Source organism: Barbus barbus, assembly GCF_936440315.1.
Source record: "Barbus barbus genome assembly, chromosome: 43".
Lineage (NCBI taxonomy): Eukaryota > Metazoa > Chordata > Actinopteri > Cypriniformes > Cyprinidae > Barbus > Barbus barbus.
Genome location: NC_136721.1, coordinates 22,571,654 through 22,593,411, shown reverse-complemented (window position 1 = coordinate 22,593,411; position 21,758 = coordinate 22,571,654). Strand labels below are relative to the sequence as shown.

Below are 21,758 nucleotides of genomic sequence, written 5' to 3'. Positions count from 1 at the left end.
ATTATATTCAAATAGAAAACAGTTATTTTAAATTGTAAAAATATTTCACATTATTTCTGTTTTGTACTGTATTTTTTGTTAAATGTTAAATTATCCACATATTTCAACTCCCTGCTGTTTGTAGTATATGTCACATACATGTACACATAAGATAAGTGTATTATGGCTAAGTGTGTGTATTTGTTTGTTATATTGTTTATTGTGGCACTGAAATGCGATACTGTCCCTAAGAAGCTATGAACACTGATGCTATTTTATTAAACTCTCAGCAGCTCTCAGCATGCAAACGCAGCGCGTTACATAAATACAGGAAAACAAGCTGTCTGTTTATTATCTACACTTATAAACAGTTTTAATCAAATTAAACATCAAATCCGAATTTAATTATGCACTTTAAACATTTAGAAAACGTGTTTCTATTAAAACTAGACACTGTAAAGAGACCACACAGACATTTATAGGTCAGTCCAGATTCTGAAAATTAAAGCCTGTGCGCGTAGTTTGAAAATACGGTTTAGAAATGATAGTTTTAGTTATATATATGGTGTGCTGTCTCATGTCGGATGCTACAAAGCTGGAATAAATGAGCGTTCTGCGTGTGTGTTTAGCGCCCTCTGGGGGTCTCTATGTGTTTTAACACTGTTGTGGCAATCCAAACCCCCCCTGTCCTCCAGATGATGCTGCAAGGTCTTGATGTACAGTCTAGGAGAATGTTTGTGTTTCCGCTTTTGGAGAACATTTTATTTGAGTAGGAATAGTTCACCCACATTTGCTGAAAATATACTCACCCTCAGGCCATCCAAGATGTAAATGAGTTTGTTTCTTCATCAGATTTGGAGAAATGTAGTATTACATCAATTACAATCCTCTGCAGTGAATGGGTGCCGTCAGAATGAGAGTCCAAACAGCTGATGAAAACATCACAATAATCCACACCACTCCAGTCCATCATTTACCATTTTTGAGGAGTGAAAACCTGAAAGTTTGTAAGAAACAAATCCAACAATAAAGCATTTCAACTCTAAACCATTGCTTCTGCGCTTCCTCCAGTGAAAATGATGTGTCCTCTCACATCAAAATTGACTGACATGTGTGTTTAAACCTTTTATGGACAGTTTTTCACTTGTAAACGTTGCTTGATCTGTGCATATTTACTTTTTAACTGGAGAAAGCTATATTATGCACAAAGGATTTCAGCCAGAACCAACGGTTTGATGTTAAAAACATCTCAATTATGAATTTGTTTCTTACAACCAAGCAGCATTTCGGTTCACAAAATGTTCATCTATGGACTGGACTGGACTGGAGTGGATTACTTGTGGATTGTGGCCGTTTGGACTCTCATTCTGACGGCACCCATTCACTGCAGGGAATCCATTGGTGAGTAATTAATGTAATGCTACATTTCTCTAAATCTGTTCTCATGAAAAAACTCATCTTGGATGACCTGAGGGTGAGTACATTTTCAGCAAATTTTCATTTTTGAGAGAACCATTCCTTTAATTAGTGCATTAAAAAGTAACGATTTGCTGTTCAGTTGTTTATTAATTTTCTAAAGAAAATATATAAAATAGAAACCCTATTTAATTTAGGAATTAATTTAGCATTTGCTTTACATAAACTCTCACAAAATGCAATTATTTGAAAATATAACATGCCTTTAGGCTACATAGGCTGTCAAAACACTTTCACTACTCCTATGTCTAATAACAAAGGAAAAAGCTGGATGATGATTCCTTATGAAGATGGTCCCTAAAATGGCCAACTACTTGAATTTATTACATAATAGTATTAATTTTATGAGACCACTAAAAATTCTACGGTTTTATGCAAGTTATACTGCAAAAATCTCTTATGAGCATTTCATCCATGCATGTGAAAGTGGTATGTGTGGCAGAACATCATGTACAAAGGAGTTCTGTAAGTTTTTTTTCTCTGTTGTTTGTTTGTTTCTGCAAGTTAGATCAGGAAATGACCTCATAGGTATGATGTCATTGGTAAACATGTTCAGATGTGTCTTGAGGCTGCTGAGCGCACTGGCCACACCTGTTACGTTACGCCCCAGGTGTGCTTTTGTAATGATGAAAGGTACCTTTGGAGCTTTCAATGACCATAAAAGAGGTACAGGAAAATGTGTTACCAAGAAACCAACACAGAAACAGGTTCTTTCTAACTAATTCGATTTTTTTAGGAAGAAAAAAAAACTTATTTTCACAATGAGCTGTACTAATCAACTATACCTCTTCTTAATCTGGTCAAAAATATTTTTGAGGATCATATGCGGCCAATAAAAGGGAGTCAGACCCTGCAGCACCCCCAAAACAAAACTGAACATGCTTTTCTATGATGAATACTTGAGTAATCAAATTTCAGTAATACTGTAAGGAGGCCAAAATAAAATATGCGTAAAGCTTGCCCCGTGGGAGTGTTATTTAATTTACAATAGAGGTCAGGTCTTGCAGCAGCTGCTGGTAGAGACAAGTGAAAACAGGTTGGCCAGAATTAATATAAATGACATATTTACCATGGTTCTCCAGCTGTTCCTACTTTACAATGGCAACATCATTTTGAATAAAATTGTCAGTATATCAATTTGAAAGTCTAAATCCGTTTTAATAAAGACGAATTAAATAAAACTCATGTATCTTCAACTTTTGAATTACATTTTTACATTTCCAGATGCTTTTGCTCTAACACCCCAAAATGTGGGCAAAAGTTAGACATCTGTTTTATATTTAAAGCAAACTGATTCACTGTGGATCATCAGTTAACTTTAAACAACACAAGACACATAACTTCACTGTCACAGGTTTAGACCCATTGCATTGTGATTGCAAATGATTTCAGACATTTTGCTAAAATCTGCCAGAAGCAATGAACAGTTCCCAAAAGCTAGAAAAAAAAATGCATTTCTGAGTCAGTTTTTAAAATAACATTTCAATTTATGATTCAAAAATATGTATAACAAATTACAGTTATATTTGAGGTATTCTGGTTATAGAACAAAACATAGTCTTTTGACTAATGTTAAACACAGGACTTATTTTAAGATTTAATGGGAAACTGCTATTCTAAAAAGTAGGGATATTTATCGGACAGATAAATTATCGACCGATATGAGAGAAAATGACGTCATTAAAAGGAACGCCTACAAAATGACTCCACGATTAAAGAACTCCAATCCGTGCAACCACACGCTCTTTGTTCAAAGCCCCGCCCACAAAAGAACCTCATGTCAGCAAACCTGAACGCGCAAAATGATTGACACGTAGAGGGTGTTCGTGATTGGGTAAAAAATTGCGGAGGCGAGAAAACTTGATATCCACTCCCTTAAGGGTAAGGATTCAGTCAAATGTATTCATGAGTGTTACTGTATTTTGCTACACCTAAGCGCCATGAGAGACAGGAAAGCAGAGTGCGTGCAAAATATGCTACTTCCAAATATGAATTGGGTGACTTGACCAGACTTGTTATAAGAGTCGGTTTGTATGTTTTCCCAGCATGATGTAGGAGGACAAGGTGGTGATTTGACTGCATTATGTCAGCCAGTTTCGGTCACAGGCACCACAGTACGTGATTTTGGGATTGCACGGTTCGCGCATGCGCGCCACCATTCCGATGGACTGGAGTTTGGTGGAGAGGGGGGTCGACCACAGACTCCCTCATCCATGGCTGCGGAGAGTTTCAGCGCATCAACAAGAAAAGACAACTTGAAAACCATGTATTTTAAAAGCTGAAACGCGGGTTGGCACTGATTCGATGATTTTGGAACTGTTTCCTTCCCGACAGGAGTCTGCGCGCTCGCCGCTCGGTGTTTCTGCGGACGCACTGAAATGAATCAAATTCTATTGTGATGTAAAAATGAAGTCGGAAGCGAGCAAGGGCTGACAAACAGAGTTTAAAAGTGAGACAACTGCCTGGAAAAGTGGTACACCATATCAGATTTGACTGCTTATTTGCAAATGTACATTTTTTTGAAAGGTTGGAAAAGTTGTGGTGTCGTTCCTTCAATAGGACTGGCAGGTAGGGATGTAAGGTAGATTGTTACATTATTACCCTGCGATCCCGAATGAAGTAATTCGAGGAAATGACCCATCATATCATTAAAGTTTTGACTGAGAAGAAACATCCTTGGACGGAGTATATTGGTTGACTGAGTAACTAAAGTTAAGGGACGACCTCGTCCATTCTTTCCCACAACATTCCAGCGATGGATAATAGTTTTCCAGGCAGCAACAGTGTCGTGATCCAAAAGGGAAAGCTGGTGTTCGTCGAGGCTCAGTTGCAGGGTGGAGCGCCCTGGGGTTTCACGCTCAAAGGTGGGCTTGAGCACGACGAGCCGTTAATCATATCGAAGGTAAAGTATCACCTTTCTCACCTGTCTTTCACATGATACATGTTTGTGTCTGTCACCTGAATATAACAGCTTCAGCCCTCAAAGGGTCAGAATGTGTCAGTCAGCATGTTATTTTATACACCAGACAGAAACACAATGAGGGATCCATGCTTTGTGGCTGGAAGTGAATGGGAATTGTGAATGTAAGATGCCAGAGTGTATTTGAACACTTAAATCACACTTAAAATGTTTGAAATGTCATTGCATTAGATAACAAAATGTCAAACCAAGTGGCAACTTTTCAAGCAAAACGTTTCACATAAAGAACGTTTAATCACTATTACACGGTTTAAAATGAAGAAAAACAGTATTTTAGCATTTATATTAAATGTTAGTGGGATGTGTCTATAGATGTGGTTAATGTGATGACTACACCTGTGGTTGGGATTATTTTGGTGTGGACACCTGTGATCTTATTGGTCACGGTGACGTTGCTGGTCTTTGGATCAACACCAACAACAGGTTTATCAAACAATCATAGTCCTACACTTACTTAACCCCAACCATTAACTACTTCTAAACCTGAGGGAAATGATAGGTTGATGTGTACAAGCCACTTAACCTAGACCTCACTGAACTCTGGCCCTTTCCCAATCATTCTGATTGATTAATGTTGATCCACCATGATGTTCTAATTGGCAAAATTATGGTTCTTGCATCCACTAAACCAGTCAGATTAAAAGTCGTTGTAAAAAATAGCACTGAAAAGTGACTTTCGTTAGTTCTGAGAATATATATCCTGTTTGCAGATGCTGCCTAGTTTGATACTGCATTTCAAATGCAATGAAATTTCAAGTGTCCAAATACATTTTGGGGCCACTGTGTTTTTTACGTGTAAAGTTCATATTATATATTCAAATAATGCATTCATTGAAATATATCTCATGGTATGGATTTCAGATATGAAGGTCACTTAAGGTGCAGTGCAGACCCTAGGGTCCGTATGTCACACACACTTCTTAATGAGAGGGAGCGTCCTTCAGGCATCTAGACTATAATTGCTGAGTACAGGGTCAGATTCTTGGTGTGACATCCAGACCAGTGTGAGTAACAGATTTTGACCTGCTACATTCATAAAACAGTTTCACATGATCCTGTTGAATTCTCCCACACGGCTGGAGCCCGAGGATAGAAAATAATAGGCATCAGAATGCTTGAATCCATTGTAGTTCTGTAAAGCTCAAGATGCTTTGGTGGGCAAATTTGGTTTTTAATGTGTTGCTAGGCGTTTCTGGGTGGTTGCTAGGTTCTAGGTAAAGTTGTGGTCACATTTACTTCTATTCAGCAATTTTTCATTGGCGAAATCCAGTCATTTTAATAGGAATCCCCACAATGACAAATTATGTGTGAGGGCGAAAGATTTCTCCACAGGATCAAATTGGTCATGTGTATTTGCCACGTTGACAAATAGAAATCTGCTTAGTTTGAAAGTGATTTTTATGTGGGTTGTCCTTACATCGCTACACTGTTGACAATAGACATTGGGCTTTTTTGACAAAATTTTGTCAAAAGTTTGGTAATGTAACCTAGAAGTCTCTGATATTCTCATCACTAGATGGCTTGGGTCCCTCTTTAAATATGTGTTTATGAGATAGTTTCCACCTGTTGCAAAAAAAATCTAAATTTGAAGTATCATTCAAGTTTGTATCAAAAGCGGGGTATTTGCTTGTACACTTCAAGTCACTAACCCTAAGTGTTAGCAGTAGTTAGAGTGATGATTTTCTTGCTAGTGTATTATTAGGTCATTTTTTTTATGGAGAATTAATTGGAGATTCCAGACCCATGTACTTTTTACTTTGGAAACAGGAAACATAACTCATTTCCTTCCCAGCAAGAAAGAAAACCAACAGAAGCAATAGGCTTATCTAGTCATAAACTTATTACAAATAAGCAATTGCAATGAAGCTTATAATAAAGTTTGCACGTTTCTAATGGAAAGGCATTCTAATGTAAATCTGGTGTTTTCTATGGGGCTTGGTGACAAATTTTGAAATTCGGTCTTATTTATCTGAATGGATTCATCTATTCAGGTCTGAAGTGTCAGTGCTGACTGCAAACTGGTGGTTAATCCCCGATCTTGTGATCAGAATGACCTCTTTTGCACTATAGTGGATCAGCACTGATCAGTCATGTTGGCTAATCAGTGCACTGCAAGTCAGGGAGACAAATGGGAATGAAATGACTACATCCCAGAGAGTGAAACACCTAGATTAGGCCTCACAGGAGAATTACTACTTTATTCTCTTTTACTTCATATATGACATAAATGTATGGATATTCTGTCATAGTTGACCCAGAGGAGGTAGGGCTTTATCTCTGAAGAATAATGGAGACTAATTGTTGGCATAGCAGGGGTTAAACACATTTCCCTTAAGAGTTTTATCACTTTCCTGCCATGCCTGTGTTTGTGAGCGTGTATGTGTGAGTTTTAGCTGAACAAGAGATTACGAACCCTTGAATCACGCCAGTCCAAAGTCAGCAAGCAGCAGGATGTCAGTGGTAGACAGCCGATGATCAATGAGGGGGAACTACACTTGTTTTCTGGGAAAGAAAAAATAATATAATTAAACTCGACATGAAGTTCAGCAGGTGCTTGCAATCCTGAAATGGAAGAAAAATCGCTGAAATGGTTTTGTGACTAATCCTGGCAGATCTCATGTAGGAATATTAATTTCCCCAGACTCAACTGTCTTGGGGTTTTAATTGTGTAATTTATCCCATTTCTATTGTCATGAGCTTTAGTGTGGTTTTCGTGGACACAAGAATTATTGTTTTTGGCAAAAATCCTTAAGTTGCTACCTCGTTCTTTGGAAACTGATATTCTAAGTTCTTCAGATCAGTGTTTTGGTTTCTAGATTTTTTGAAGCATCGATGCATACATGAAACCAGAGAATTTGTGGTGCTTAAAAGTTCCATTTAAAGCAGTATAAAACCATTTTTTTTTAAGAGTATATACCTGTATTTTATTGGTTAAGTGAACATTCAAAATTTTTAATTTACAACTTGATATAAAAGTTAATTTGATTAAAATTCTTGACTGTATTTGTTTGGAGGTGTGTTTTTAAACAGCGAGTAATTTCCTGGGGTTTTACTTGCATCATTTATCCCATTTCTACAGTCATGAGATTAAGTGTGGTTTGCATGGACTCAATAATGATTGTTTTTGGGGGAAAAAACAAGTTGCTACTAGTTCTTTGGAGATTGATATTAAAGGTTCTTCAGATCATTGTTTTGGTTTCTAGATTTTTGGAGCATCGGTACATAGGCTACATGAAACTAGAGAATTTGAGAATTAAAAATCTTTGTGGAGATCAAAGTACTACTAAAAAACAACGTAAACCACTTTTTAAGAGTGTATACCTGTGTTTTATTGGTTAAGTGAACCTTGTTCCAAATTTTAGGTTTACAACTTGAAATGAAAGGTTAATTTGATTTAAAATGCATGCCTCTATTTGTTTGGAAGGTGGGTTTTTTTCTAAAGAGGGAGTAATTCTTGGATGGAAACAGGCAAAAGCAGAGGAGATCCCCGTCCTGCCTTATTTGGTTGTCTGGATTTCTGGTCTTGAGTAATGTCCTCTGCTGCCCGACTCCAATCTCTCTAGCCTCTCAGAAAAACAACACAAAATATCCAGATAGTTTGTGGATTTGCTGCTGCCATGACAATGGGATCCCATAGCCTGCGCTCTCCTGCGTTTGTATATACAGTACCTGTTATGTTCAACTGCATAAACAGGAATTGATTACAATGATGTTTTCTGCTTGGAAACAGATGTTTCCAAAACATGAGGATCTGTGCACCGTACACCCACCGTCCGACCCTAAAAGTGTAATTTGGGACTGTATACCACAGCACATTTAGTCTATCCTGAAATCAAAGATCACGTAATTCACATCCAGATTGAATAAAACCTTTGGCTGCACCAAGGTTTACATTGTATTCGTCCTAAATAGCATGCAAGATTAGGGTTAAGTAGTCCAAAGTCATAGTACATTGAAGACAGTATGTCAAAGGTACTGCATACTGTACTTGTCTCAACAGGAGACGTACTTCATCTGCCTGTAGTTTGTCCCGTGAGCGTGAGCTAGCATACTGCTGCGGTTTTGGTCTGATGTAGTTCTTTTGTGCAGTAATGTGTGTTGCGCTGAATAGCGTGCTTTCTGTTGCGTGCTGTAGAGCAGTGTCTTGTTTTCAATGGTGAGTAGTGTGTTGTGTGTCATAGTGAGCTGTGAAGTGTGTTGTGCTGAATAGTGAGCAGGACGCAAACAACAGCCGTGGCCCTTCACTCCCTCTTTAAGAGCTTGTCACCATTACCACGGCAACAATACGGCCCTGGAGCGCGGTTAAGACGCCCGGACGAAACCGGAGATAAGAAGGAAGGATGAAGAGGAGCTATAGGCCTTGAGAGCTGCTCTTATCTGGGGAGTGAGACAGAGGAGTAATACAGAGGGACAGTGACGGACGAAAGGGTGAGAGGGAGAGATAGAGCGAAGTCTCGGGTCTTATGGGGGGTGTAAATGTCACCGATGGGTTTCTTTCAGCGCCTCACACTCAGATCTGCTCTTGAGAGAGATGGGAGAGTGTGTGTGTGTGTGTGTGTGTGTGTGTGGGGCATTGTCAACACCAGTAACTACTGGTGGATGAATCTGCCTGGCTGTATCCCAATTCGTATGTGATCTGTCCTAAATAGTATGCAAGATTAAAATTGTAAGTGCATTGATTTTTGTCATGCTTTTTAGAATAATATGGAAGGCATTTGTGATACTTTCAATTTTTTTTGTTTTTTTACTTGTAGAAAATGGGTTCAGTGTATGAACCTAAAAGTTAATTATGCGAATGTTAATTTTAAGTAAATGCAGTTGGATATGTGCTAATATATACATGCAAATGCATACAGTAACAGTACAAGGGGTCAGTGATATCATGATGCAACTGCATCGACAATGTTTTTTTTTAAGTTTCACTGAGGCTGCATTTATTTGCTAAACAATACAGTAATATGTTTAAATATTATTACCTTTTTAAAATAACTCTCTTCTGTGTGAATATATTTTAAAATGTATTTATTCCTGTGATGCGCAGCTGAATTTTCAGCATCATTCCTCCAGTCTTCAGTGTCACATGATCCTTCAGAAATCATTTTAATATGCTGATTTACTGCTTAAGAAACATTTCTTATCACCACCAATGTGGAAAATGGTTAATATTTGCTGAATATTATTTACTGTTTTTTTGTGAAAACAGTGATGCATTTCTTTAGAAAGTTCAAAAGAACAGCATTTATTTGAAATTTTAAATGTCTTTACTGACAGTGAAAATATTCAGTTCTTTAGAAAAAAAGCTTTTCAACAGTAGTGTACCAGCAAAGTGCATACTTCCAAATACATAGTAATAAGCAGGATGTAATTTGGCATGCAGCCTTAATTTCTGTCTGAAATTTGATACTTAATTTTTGTTGAATTGTTTTGATAAATGTTTTCAAGGATAGATAGTTCACCCAAAAATGAAAATTACCCCATGATTTACTCACCCTCAATTTTCCTTTCAGATGAATACAGTTGGAGATATATTAAAAAAAGCTTTATAATGCCAGTGAATGGTGATCGACTGTCCATTTTTGTGTGAACTATCCCTTTTGATAAATAGAAAGTAAAAAAAAACAGCATTTGTTTGAAATAAAAATCTTTTGTAGCATCATGAATGCCTTCATCACTTTTGATCAATTTAATGCATTCTTGCTAAGTAATTGTACTTCTTTTGAACAGTAGCATAAGATAATATATTTTATTGATATATTTAAAAAATGTCTCCACTCGCTGCACTGTAGTTGAACTAGTACTACTACTACTACAGATAGCTTGTATCTGTCAAATTAGCTTCCCAAACCCTGATATTTACTGCATACTGCAAAAACAGCATGAATAATATGCCACTCAGAATAATATGCAGCGGTTTTATCTTATTCCAAACATCTCTTCTTCTCTCTCTGACCCCCCACACTGTCCGTACCCCTTCATCTTCTCCTTGAGAGCAGGATAAAGCCCAGGCCTCTGGCAAAGACCCAACAGAGAGAGCGGAATGTCAGCGGCGGAATTCGCAAGAGCCTGGAAAACAACAAAAGAAGAGAGATGATCAAAAAAAAAAACCTACATAGAAATTCCAACCGTACTTTACGTAGTCCTGAATACTGATTCAGCCTCTTCTGTGGAGCTGCTCTTTTATTCGTCCGTTTCAGAATGCGCCGTGTTGTTTACAGTGTGGAGGCAATAGAAGACGAGCTAAGAGCGACCTGAACCCCAGGAAGTCGGGGGTTAAAATAAGGTTAGGAGAATTAGACGCTTTGTTCAGGTACATATTAATGGGTTCATTGTCACTGGCTTGGCAGCACATCCACAATTAAACACTCCTATTGATGGCCCTGAGGCCGAGTGTTAAGTAAATCTCCGCTAGCCGTCTTTTCTTTGAGACACCCGGCTTTACGCTCAATAACCGGTGAAAGAGAAGACATGCTTGCTCGTACAATTATTCTGAATATGGCGTGATTTGAATGCTGCGAGGAAGCGGCTCACGGCAGGCTTTTGAGAGCGAGCGTCGTCAGGAAAGAGCCAGACGAAAGACAGGTTTTAACAGGAAACGACAGACAATTGGGGGGCATTTCCAAATGCGCGTCTTTAGAAGGAGAATGAAATGCTAGTTTGTTCTGCATGTTATTTTGAAAAGGCTTCCTGAAGGACTTATTTTGTTTGGCACTGATTGGTCGGCTGTTAAGGAATGCTAACAATAAACCAGAGGTCGAATCTTATTCTCTGGTAGAAATCACTTGGGTGTCCACCTGTATGTTTTGGTTTTATTGGTTGTTAATCATTTAGCAGGCTCTTTTTATCCAAAGTCAATTACAACGGCTTATGGTTGTTTGGGAAGCTGAAATATATGGCGATATCCAACAGGTCATGTGTCTAGGCTAAGTTTGCATGGTCCGTGCCAAAAGTTCAGTGTTACTTTAGTATAATTTATGTTCCATTACAGTATAATATTTTGAATTATATTTTTAATATTTTACAAATTTTGTTACATGCATTTGTTATTTTTATTTTCCTTTTTTTATATTTCTACTTAGCTTTATTTTAATTTTAGCAATTTTAGTACTTCAACTTAAGTGTTTTTTATTTGAGTAATTATTATAAATATAATTATTAAATATAATAATTTTTATTTTTTTATTATTAATATATTTTATTATTTGAATATTTAGTAATAATTATTGTTTTAGTATTTTTGCTATGTGCTTTTGTCAATTTTATTAGTTTATTTCTGTATAGCTTTAAATTGTTTTAGTAATTTTAGCAAGTTTTCTTTTATTTCAGTAGTTTTCAAGTTTAAATTTCAGTTATTATTATTATTATTTTATTCTCAGAACTAAAGCAAAAAGCTGATGACTCACAGTTTGTGGTTTGCTTTATGCAGACTAATTGTTTTGACTAATTATGTTTGTTTTTTTCCAACTAGTGCTATCAAAGATGGTATGAGTATGAGAATTTACAGGATCAGTTTCTACATGCTTTTTGGTCCTGGAACGCATTTATCATTTATATACTAATGGCATTTATTAATGTTTTGTTAATATTATTTGTTTTTACATTTTTATTTTTTATTTACATTTTTTGCAATTTCGTGCTTTTGCCATTTCATCAGTTCAAACTTAATTTTAGTTTCAACTTTAGTATTTTGTTTTTTTGCTTTTGTCATTTTATTACTTTCTTAAACTTTATTTTCATCTTAAATTTTGTTTAAATTTAGTTTATTTATTTTTTATTTTTTATTATTTTATTTTGCTATTATCTTATTATTTTTATCTTAATTTTTTGTGCTTTTGTAATTTTTTTTTTTTTTTTGTTAGTTTTTAAAATAATTTATAATTTAGCTTTCTTTTTTTATTTCAGTTTTAATTTTAGTAATTTTAGCACTTCAACTTATTTTATTTCAGTTAGTTGTCAGGGCAATATTTCTTTTTTAAGTTTAGGTTTTTCATCTAATATATTTCTTTAGTTGTTTTTCAGTTTTATTTCAATTAATGACCATTTTTTTTAATACTTTTAGTTAAAAATAACTAACTGGGAGGAACCATTTGTTATTCCAGAACCATCAAAAGATGTTGATTATTTCTTGAACACATTCTTTAAAAAAAAATTCCATTGAGACACTTAAGCTAAGGTAAAAATAGCATTAAATGTATCTAAATATAGTTACAAGAAATTCCAAAGAGTGTTATTTCTAGAAACTCTATTTAAACTTCTTTGACACAAATCACAAGACCACACAAATGCAGACCATTCCTCTGAATTGTTGTTGTCACATGTACATAAACACATCGGTTTCCAGCGGGAATATTTTACCGTCACACCACAGGACTTTTCTTTATAGCGAATTGGAGATCCGTCATCAAAACAATTATGCCTGAAGCACCCAGTACCTGCTTTCAAGAGTTCAAGAAAAGAGTGCATTAGCCGATCTTATCGAACCAATTCTGTCTTTCTTTGTCCACAGTGAGATGCTACTAGGGATTTACAGAGGTTTCTTTGTGTTTGCAATATCTAAACATTACATTTCCTGTGCGTGAATAATGCCCTGTGCTCTGTGTATTGTTTAGGAGCTGTAAAAGAGTGAATGGAGTCCTCTCAGGTGCACAATGACATTATGTTGTCTGGATGCTGCTGAGCTTTCTGTAACGTGGGACTCCATCCTCCGTCCGACCCGGACAAGAGATTGTGTGACCAAAATATTAGTGTCTAGAGACTCTGCGAATGTGTAGGCGTAAAGGTCCAAAGAAAACATTCTTTGAATTCTGGGTGGGTTTTACTGGGGGCTCTGAGCGTCCATGTGGTTTTAATTTAGTTTGTGGAGCCCTCGTAGCCTCTATCTGTTACCGCACAGAGCGCTCACGGTCTGTTTGTGTGTGTTTTCTTAACGTCCCGCAGGTAGAGGAGGGCGGGAAGGCGTCTCAGTTGCAGCACCCCCTGCAGGCCGGAGACGAGGTGGTCGTTATTAATGAGGTGGAGTTGAGCGGGTGGAGGCAGGAGGCCATATCTCTTGTTAAAGGATCGTACAAAACGCTGCGGCTCACTGTGCGAAGGTAAGACCAAAAGCAGCCCACTTCTGTCCTATAATGCTCTGGGGCTGTTATTTGTTTTTTTGATACACTACTGTTCATTTTGGGGTCAGTAAGATTTTTGAAAGAAGTCTCTTCTGCTCACCAAGGCTGCTTTTTTTTTTTCAAATAAACTGTAAAATTGTGAAATATTATTACAGTTTATAATAAGTGTTTTCTATTTGAATATATTGTAAAATTAGATTTATTCCTGTGATGCAAAGCTGAATTCTCAGCATCATTACTCCAGTCTTCAGTCACATGATCCTTCAGAAATCATTTGCTGCTTAGGAAACATTTCTTATTATTGTCAGTGTTGAAAACAGTTGTGCTGCTTCATATTTTTGTGGAAACTGATACTTATAGGATTTTTAATTTTTTGATAAAAAAAAGAGATTCAAAAGAACAGAATTTACTGTCACTTGTTGCTGAATAAAAGTATGAATCTCTTAAACAAAATCTTCCTGACCACTTACTATTCAGTGGTAGTGCATGACAAGATCGATTCTTGTCCATTTAGGTGATTTAAAATAGTTTATTGAGCTGTAGATCCTGAAATAGCTTTTTTTTAGTTGATCATTTCCAAATGCTCTTTGTTAGTCTTTCCTCATTCTTCTCACTCATACTTGAGCAGTGGTGTATTAAACAAATATTTCATGCTCAAAAATCTGATTGGTTGATGTTTGAACATAACATTTAGAAGAACATCTGCTGAATTCTGTATTAATTTGGTACTACTAACCATACAGTTTACGTTAACTAGATTTCAACATTTTCTGATGGCACTTACCAATGCAAAATCCCTAAGATGAAGTGGGCGATTGCAGTACAGTTGTACACAGTGGTTTTTAAACACATTTCGGTGCATTTTCCTGGCATTGTGTTTTGCAGCTATTTATAGAGCTTTTATTGCATTTCTGTTGCAATAGAAACACCTACAGCGTTCAATCAGTAAGATTTTTCAAAGAATCCTGAAAAAATATACCAGTTTCCACAAAAATATGAAGCTCCACAACTGTTCTTAGCATTGATGATCATCAGAAATGTTTCCCGAGCTGCAAATCGGCATGTTAGAATGACTTCTGAAGGATCACGTGACCCTGAAGACTTGAGTAATGATGCTGAAAACAATAGAAAACAGTTCTTTTAAATTGTAATAATATTTCAGAATATTACAGATTTTACAGCATTTTTGGTCAAATAAATGCAGCCTTGGTGTATATTTGTCTATACACTATACATAATTCCTTTAGTAGTGTTTTTTGGCACTGATGCTTAGCCATGATCATGACAATGTGATTAAGGATAAGAAATGCAAACATAGGTCTGTTAGATCTGGGTAATACTCACTTTATCTCAGCTTTATCAATCAGTCCTTTTTGCTTAGTTTGTTTAGTTTGCATGTGGTCATGCTTTTCTGTACTGGTCCTGCACAAACTAGCCTGGCACTGCCATTATCAATGTGACTGCAGTTGGGTGGATGTGTTTAACACCACTAAAAACAGAAAACACTTTGCTTCTGATAAAGACACACATACGGGTCTGATGCTGTCTTACTGGGTGCTGCCATTAGATCCCTTGCCTGTTAACCAATTAACCAGCGTGAGTCTTGTTTTGAGAGCACACGTGAGCGATGCTGGACACATGATACGGGCCTGAGGTACAGGTGAAACTGGCAGGTGTGGAGCGTTGCCATGGTGACAGGTGGATGTGTATGGTGAGGCCTCTAGGGGGCGGGGCTGAGCAGAGTTAGTCTCCTGAGAGAATCTCTCACACACACACACACACACACTCAGATATAGGTTACATAGCGCTAGCATCACTGACGACACAAAGACGCCTGTGTTCTCACAGGAGTGAGCAATGCCGTGTGGTTTACAGCATCGCATGTGTTGTGGTTTCAGTGCTGGTACACGGTGATCTGTATTAGTTCAGAGCTGCAGTTCTGAAGAACTCTTCAGCTGGATGATTCACATATGATTGTGAAAGCTTTCCAGGGCTAGAAGTGATTCTTCACTTATTTGTGTTTTCAAAACGTATGTATATAAGGCTTAACATTACATTTAGAAATTAATTTTATATGTTGGGAACAATGTTGAAGACTTTCAACTTATTTTGTCTACACAGTGAAAGTTATTGGGATCCAAAAACAAAATTGGAACTTTTCCATTTTATTGTGTGGACAAAAAGGAGACATTCTGTAAAATATATTCTTTTGTGTTTCACAGCAAAAGGAAATCCATACAGTTTTGAATGATATGAGGATCAGTAAATGATAACTGGATTGTCATTTTTGAACTAAAGTTGTTTAAAGTTGTTTTAAACACTGCTGCATAGGAGAGAAATCTAGAAAAATATGTAAAAAAATATACATACAGTGGTGTGAAAAAGTGTTGGCCCCCTTCCTGATTTTTTATTTTGTTGCATGTTTGTCACACTTTAATGTTTCAGATCATCAAACAAATTTAAATATTAATCAAAAATAACACAAGTAAACGCAACATGCAGTTTTTGAATGAAGGTTTTTATTATGAAGGGAAAACAAAATCCAAACCCACATGGCCCTGTGTGAAAAAGTGCTTGCCCCCTAAACCTAATAACTGGTTGGGCCACCCTTAGCAGCAGCAACTGCAATCAAGTGTTTGCGATAACTTTAACGAGTCTGTTACAGCGCTGTGGAGGAATTTTGGCCCACTCTTCTTGGCAGAATTGTTGTAATTCAGCCACATTGGAGGGTTTTCGAGCATGAACCGCCTTTTTAAGCTCATGCCACAGCATCTCAATAGGATTCAGGTCAGGACTTTGACTAGGCCACTCCAAAGTCTTCATTTTGTTTTTCTTCAGCCATTCAGAGGTGGATTTTCTGGTGTGTTTTGGATCATTGTCCTGCTGCAGAACCCAAGTTCGCTTCAGCTTGAGGTCACGAACAGATGGCCGGACATTGTCCTTCAGGATTTTTTGGTAGACAGCTGAATTCATGTTTCCATTTATCACAGCAAGTCTTCCAGGTCCTGAAGCAGCAAAACAGCCCCAGACCATCACACTACCACCACCATATTTTACTGTTGGTATGATGTTCTTTTTCTGAAATGCTGTGTTACTTTTACGCCAGATGTAATGGGACACACACCTTCCAAAAAGTTCAACTTTTGTCTCGTCAGTCCACAGAGTATTTTCCCAAAAGTCTTGGGGATCATCAAGATGTTTTCTGGCAAAACTGAGACGAGCTTTATGTTCTTTTTGCTCAGCAGCGGTTTTCGCCATGCAGGCCATTTTTGCCCCGTCTCTTTCTTATGGTGGAGTCATGAACACTGACCTTAACTGAGGCAAGTGAGGCCTGCAGTTCTTTAGATGTTATTGTGGGGTCTTTTGTGACCTCTTGGATGAGTTGTCGCTGCGCTCTTGGGGTAATTTTGGTCGGCCGGCCACTCCTGGGAAACTGTTCCATGTTTTCGCCATTTGTAGATAAGTCTTTTTCACACAGGGCCATGTGGGTTTGGATTTTGTTTTCCCTTCATAAAAAAAACCCTTCATTTAAAAACTTGCATGTTGTGTTTACTTGTGTTATCTTTGATTAATATTTCAATTTGTTTGATGATCTGAAACATTAAAGTGTGACAAACATGCAAAACAATTTAAAATCAGGAAGGGGGCCAACACTTTTTCACACCACTGTGTATATATATATATATATAATTTTATTTGTATTTGCTGAGACGAGCATCAGTATTATTAAGTAGACATTTGAACAAAGACCATCCGCTATTTCATGACCAAGCACCTCCTATTTTCTTCAGAAACGTTCTTTCAATTTCGTTTGTGTTTTACATTTTTGGATTAATCATAATTAATTGCAAATAAATATTTCTTTATTCAGTTTTTTTTATTAATTTATTTACATGCTTTTAATTTACATGCTTAAAATACAATAAATGCAACTGTAGTAAAAAATGTAGAAAATGACAAATATGCAGTTGCAATTATTTTAAGAATTAACAGCATGTAGATATTTACTTATTTATTCAGTTATTTTTATTTCTTCATTATTTACATGCTTTCCTTTCTTAAAATAGTTGCAAATGCATAGTTGAGAAGTCTAGAAAAATATGAGAAATTTGCAGAAACATTTTATTTTAAGAACAAACAGCATGTAAAAAAATAACTCAATAAATAAATATTTATTTATTTATTAAATGAATGAATGAATTACATGCTTTTAATTCTTAAAATAAAAATAACTCCGTAAATAAATAAGCTATGTTTCCAAAAGTATTCTCCTTATTTCGAGAGCGAGTGTGAGTCTTTGGCATGGGGCGACAATGACATCAGACACTGCAATTTACACAGTGAGGTGCGCACACACAAACAGACTCAAACACACACCCCTCTCAGCCTGGCTAATGATGTTATAATGGGAGGCGTTGTGTCACACCTGCTTGTGTGAGGACGGTGTTGGTGTCACGTTCACCCAGACTGACTCCAGATCAAAGGTGAAAGAACACGGAGAAATGCGAAAAGAGAGGGATTGCCACTCCCAGGTACAGAGAGTGAAAGAAGGAAACAAGATTTTGGGAGGAGATATTGAGGGCAAACTCAAAATGAAGCTACAATCTGATTGGCCGTCTTCATGGTGTCATTTAGCATGGCGGGAAACAGCATTGTTTTCAGGCTCATTCCAGGCTTCAGCCAAAAAATGTCTGATTTCTCCTCATTTACACACCCTGATGTGGTTTCAAACCTGTATGACTTTATTTCTTCTGTGGAGCACGAAAAAAGATATTTAAGATATTTTGAGGAATGCCTCCGTGTTTTTTGTCCATACAGTGAAAGTCAGTGGGATCAAACATCGTTTGGTTTCCAATGTTTTTGAAAATATCTTCTTTTATATTTAGTAGAAGAAAGAAAGTCATACAGGTTTGGAAGGTTTTATAGCTACTTCTGAGTAAAAACTAGTTGATGCATTCAAGGCTGCATTTATTTGATCAAAAATACAGTAAAAACAGTAATATTTTGAAATATTATTACATTTCAAAGAACTGCTTTCTATTTGAATACATTTTAAAATATAATTGATTCATGTGATGCAAATCTGAATTTTCAGCATCATTACTTCAGTCTTCAGAGTCGCATGATCCTTCAGAAGTCATTCTAATAGGCTGATTTGCTGCTCCAGAAACAATTTTGATGTTGAAAACAGCTGTCGCTTCATATTTTTGTGGAAACCATGATAAAAAAAAATATTTTCAGGATAATTTGATTAATAGAAAGCTCAAAAGAACAGCATTTATTTGAAATAGAAATCTTGTGTAGTAATTTCTTTCGATCAGTTTAATGCATCCTTGCTGAATAGAACTACTAATATAATAAAAAACTTTGGAACAATAGTGTATAAAGAATACACAGAGTGCTGTCTTAAAAGCTCAGCGGTGAAACACAGTCTGGTGAAGGAGGATGTTGATTTACATGAGTCCAGAGGTCAGTCAGCGGTGGGAAGGAGGGAAAGAAAACACAAAAGAAAGTGACACACACTCTTGGTGACTCCAGGTTACCTTCAGTTCCTCTTCCCGGGGTCATTTTCTGTGTTGACTCTGTCAAGCCTCGTGTGATCTCTCTTGCCTGTCAGAGTCAAGTCTCAAAGACTTATCTAACAAGCCCGTCTTTAGTCTGAGCAACAGCTCTGGTGGACCCGGCAACGGTCGCCGTGTGGCCTATGACATCATCGCCTTGCCATTCAGGAAGCATTATACAAGAGAAAGGACTTGGGACTGTGTGTCAAAGGAGGAAACTGTCAGATAACGTCAGTTCCCTCCGATGTTAAGGTGATGTGCAATTGACACGGCACTCCATGAGCCACCCAGACTCTACGGAGTCCAAAAAACCGTGGAGATGTTTATGTCCAGCAGAAACAATCCCAAAGCCTCTTACAGCCGATTAACAACTTTTAAGAGGGCTGATTCAATCTCGCGCGAATGCTTGGAGAGATCAGGTCTCCGTCCAGATTAGATGAAGGATTCAGAGACGTTTGCTGAATCAGACAGGTATGTAAAACACGTCAATGAGTCACAGTGGCAGAAATAACCATTCGTGACTAATGTGCTTGTTGACTAATGTACACTAATGTAATGTGGTTTTGCATGCACATATGAATATTTTTTTTGGTGTAGTCCTGTCCTAAAGGATTACATTGCACAGATGTTGCTCTTTCGTTAAGGTGAAGCATGTAGTTTATTAGTGGCATTAATTGGAATTGCCAGAATAATGACTGTTTTCAAACAGGTTTTCCAAACTCACCCCTTGTCTTCTCTTGGTTGGACAAAGAGGTAGTTCCACCTGAAACTCACGCCATTTGTTAAACTAATGCTGCTATTTATAAAGTGCTGCAGGGTTTATGTTTTTTGTAAGCCAACCCCCAAGTTAGTTCCCTCAGAAGAAAAAAAAAAAAAGCCAGTTGCATTTTTCCTTTTGAATTATTGCGGAAAATAAGCTCTGTGACCAGCAAAGGTTTATGATTCTTACACATTTCATGATAATCTTGAATTCCTTTATTTTTGTCATATATTTTTCAATCCTTATTTAAATAGTTAAGAATAATAAGATTAGTTCGCAAGAGTGTGAATATAAAAACAGCAAGTTCATAAAAGCAGAGATGAGTTTTTCTGTTCAGTGCGGTGATGTTTAAAGGAACACTCCACTTTTTTTGGAAATAGGCTCATTTTCGAACACCCAAGAATTACCGTTTTAACGTTTTCAAATCCATTCAGCCTATCTCCGGGTCTGGCGGTAGCACTTTTATCGTAGCTTAGCATAGATCATTGATTATACCGTTAGCATCTCGCTCAAAAATGAACAAAGAGTTTCGATATTGATATCGCAATGATATTATGCAGCTCCTGAAAGTAGTCCCCAGCAAGGTAATTAGTTATGATATAGCTGGGGATTATTTTCAGGCGCTGCGAAATATCATTTAGATTCAATGATCTATGCTAAGCTAAGCTAAAAGTGCTACCGCCAGACCCAGAGATCGGCTGAATGGATTCGAAAATGGTGAAACTCAACTGTTTAACTCTCGGGGAGTTGGAAAACGAGCCAAAAAAAGTGGAGTGTTCCTTTAATGTCTCAGACAACCTTGGTAGTCCTATTTAGACAATTAGATTTTAAAACACGTTAAAAACTTAAGAACTTACGAGTGAGGTATCACTGATGTATTTTATGTCGTAGAAGAATATCTTGAGCTTGTGTTCACCATAGACCTTATTTCAAGCATTTAAACAAAAACCCATAAAAAAAAGAGATGTACCATTACTGTGGATATCATAGAAACTTATTGCATTAATTCTGACATGCCGTGAACAGCATATTTCAGTTCTGGTTCAGTCTCTTCCAGACCTCTCTCTTTAGTTTTCTCCCTCATAACCTGTTTTATGAGGGTGAGAGAACGAAATAAACCTTTCTTGCTGCTAAAACAGATAGCCTGTCCCAACGTGACACTCAGGAACGCTGTAAATATTTAACATTGTCTTGTTAAATGATGCTTTTGTGCCAAGAGCCTCCGCCTATCACCTGCCCACTTCTCTCTCTCTCTGCTTTCTCCTCTCTCATCTCATTGGAAGACTAATTACAGGCACAACACAAGATATGTCCGGAATGGATACCACCTTAATTTACTGCATAGTGCACAGTATATTCTGCCTGCTAAATTTTAAAATAGTATGTGAAAAGTAATGCAGTATGCAACAATAAACGTCATATCAATTCAAGATCAAGTCCAATGTATTTGTTTAGCGCTTTCTACAATACAGGCAATCAAGCTTTTGAGATATGTTGTATATATGTATATGAATTTTCATTAATTTTTTATTACATGTCTTAAATGCTTTAACTCCTGGCCTTCTGATCAGATAATGATATTAAAAATCAGAAATGGAAGTCAGGTCCAGTGCATTAGATTGTGGGAAATTTGTTGCTTCACAACTGGTGCTTTGATGGCTGTAGAGTTGTTGTTTGAAAAGAGATGAAATTAGAGGCACAGACTCTTCTCCGAGAGGATTTGAGAATGCTGATAGTCCTGTTAATATTAGCATGCTAAAATCCTTTCCAAGTGGTTGCATCTTTAAATTTATTCCAAGTTAAAAATCTTGGTAAAACTTTACTTGAGGCCTATAAATATAATGCATTATATAAGTATTCATAATGTACGCTGTAATGCATTATATCTTTTC

The 21,758-nt window shown here is 36.9% G+C and overlaps 1 protein-coding gene across 2 annotated transcripts in view; it reads left to right on the top strand.

The window, feature by feature from the left end:
* Nucleotides 1-3,609: 3,609 nt before the first annotated feature.
* Nucleotides 3,610-21,758, top strand: part of LOC306862778 (protein Shroom3-like) — a 56,506-nt gene continuing 38,357 nt past the window's right edge. The window contains exons 1-2 of one of the 2 annotated variants that reach the window (XM_079405761.1): nt 3,610-4,357; nt 13,370-13,524. In XM_079405761.1, the coding sequence (XP_079261887.1) occupies nt 4,211-4,357; nt 13,370-13,524 (302 nt within the window). In that variant the 5' untranslated portion in view covers nt 3,610-4,210. Of the gene's footprint in view, nt 4,358-13,369; nt 13,525-21,758 lie in introns of those variants that run through there. The other variant, XM_079405764.1, reaches the window with a different exon arrangement.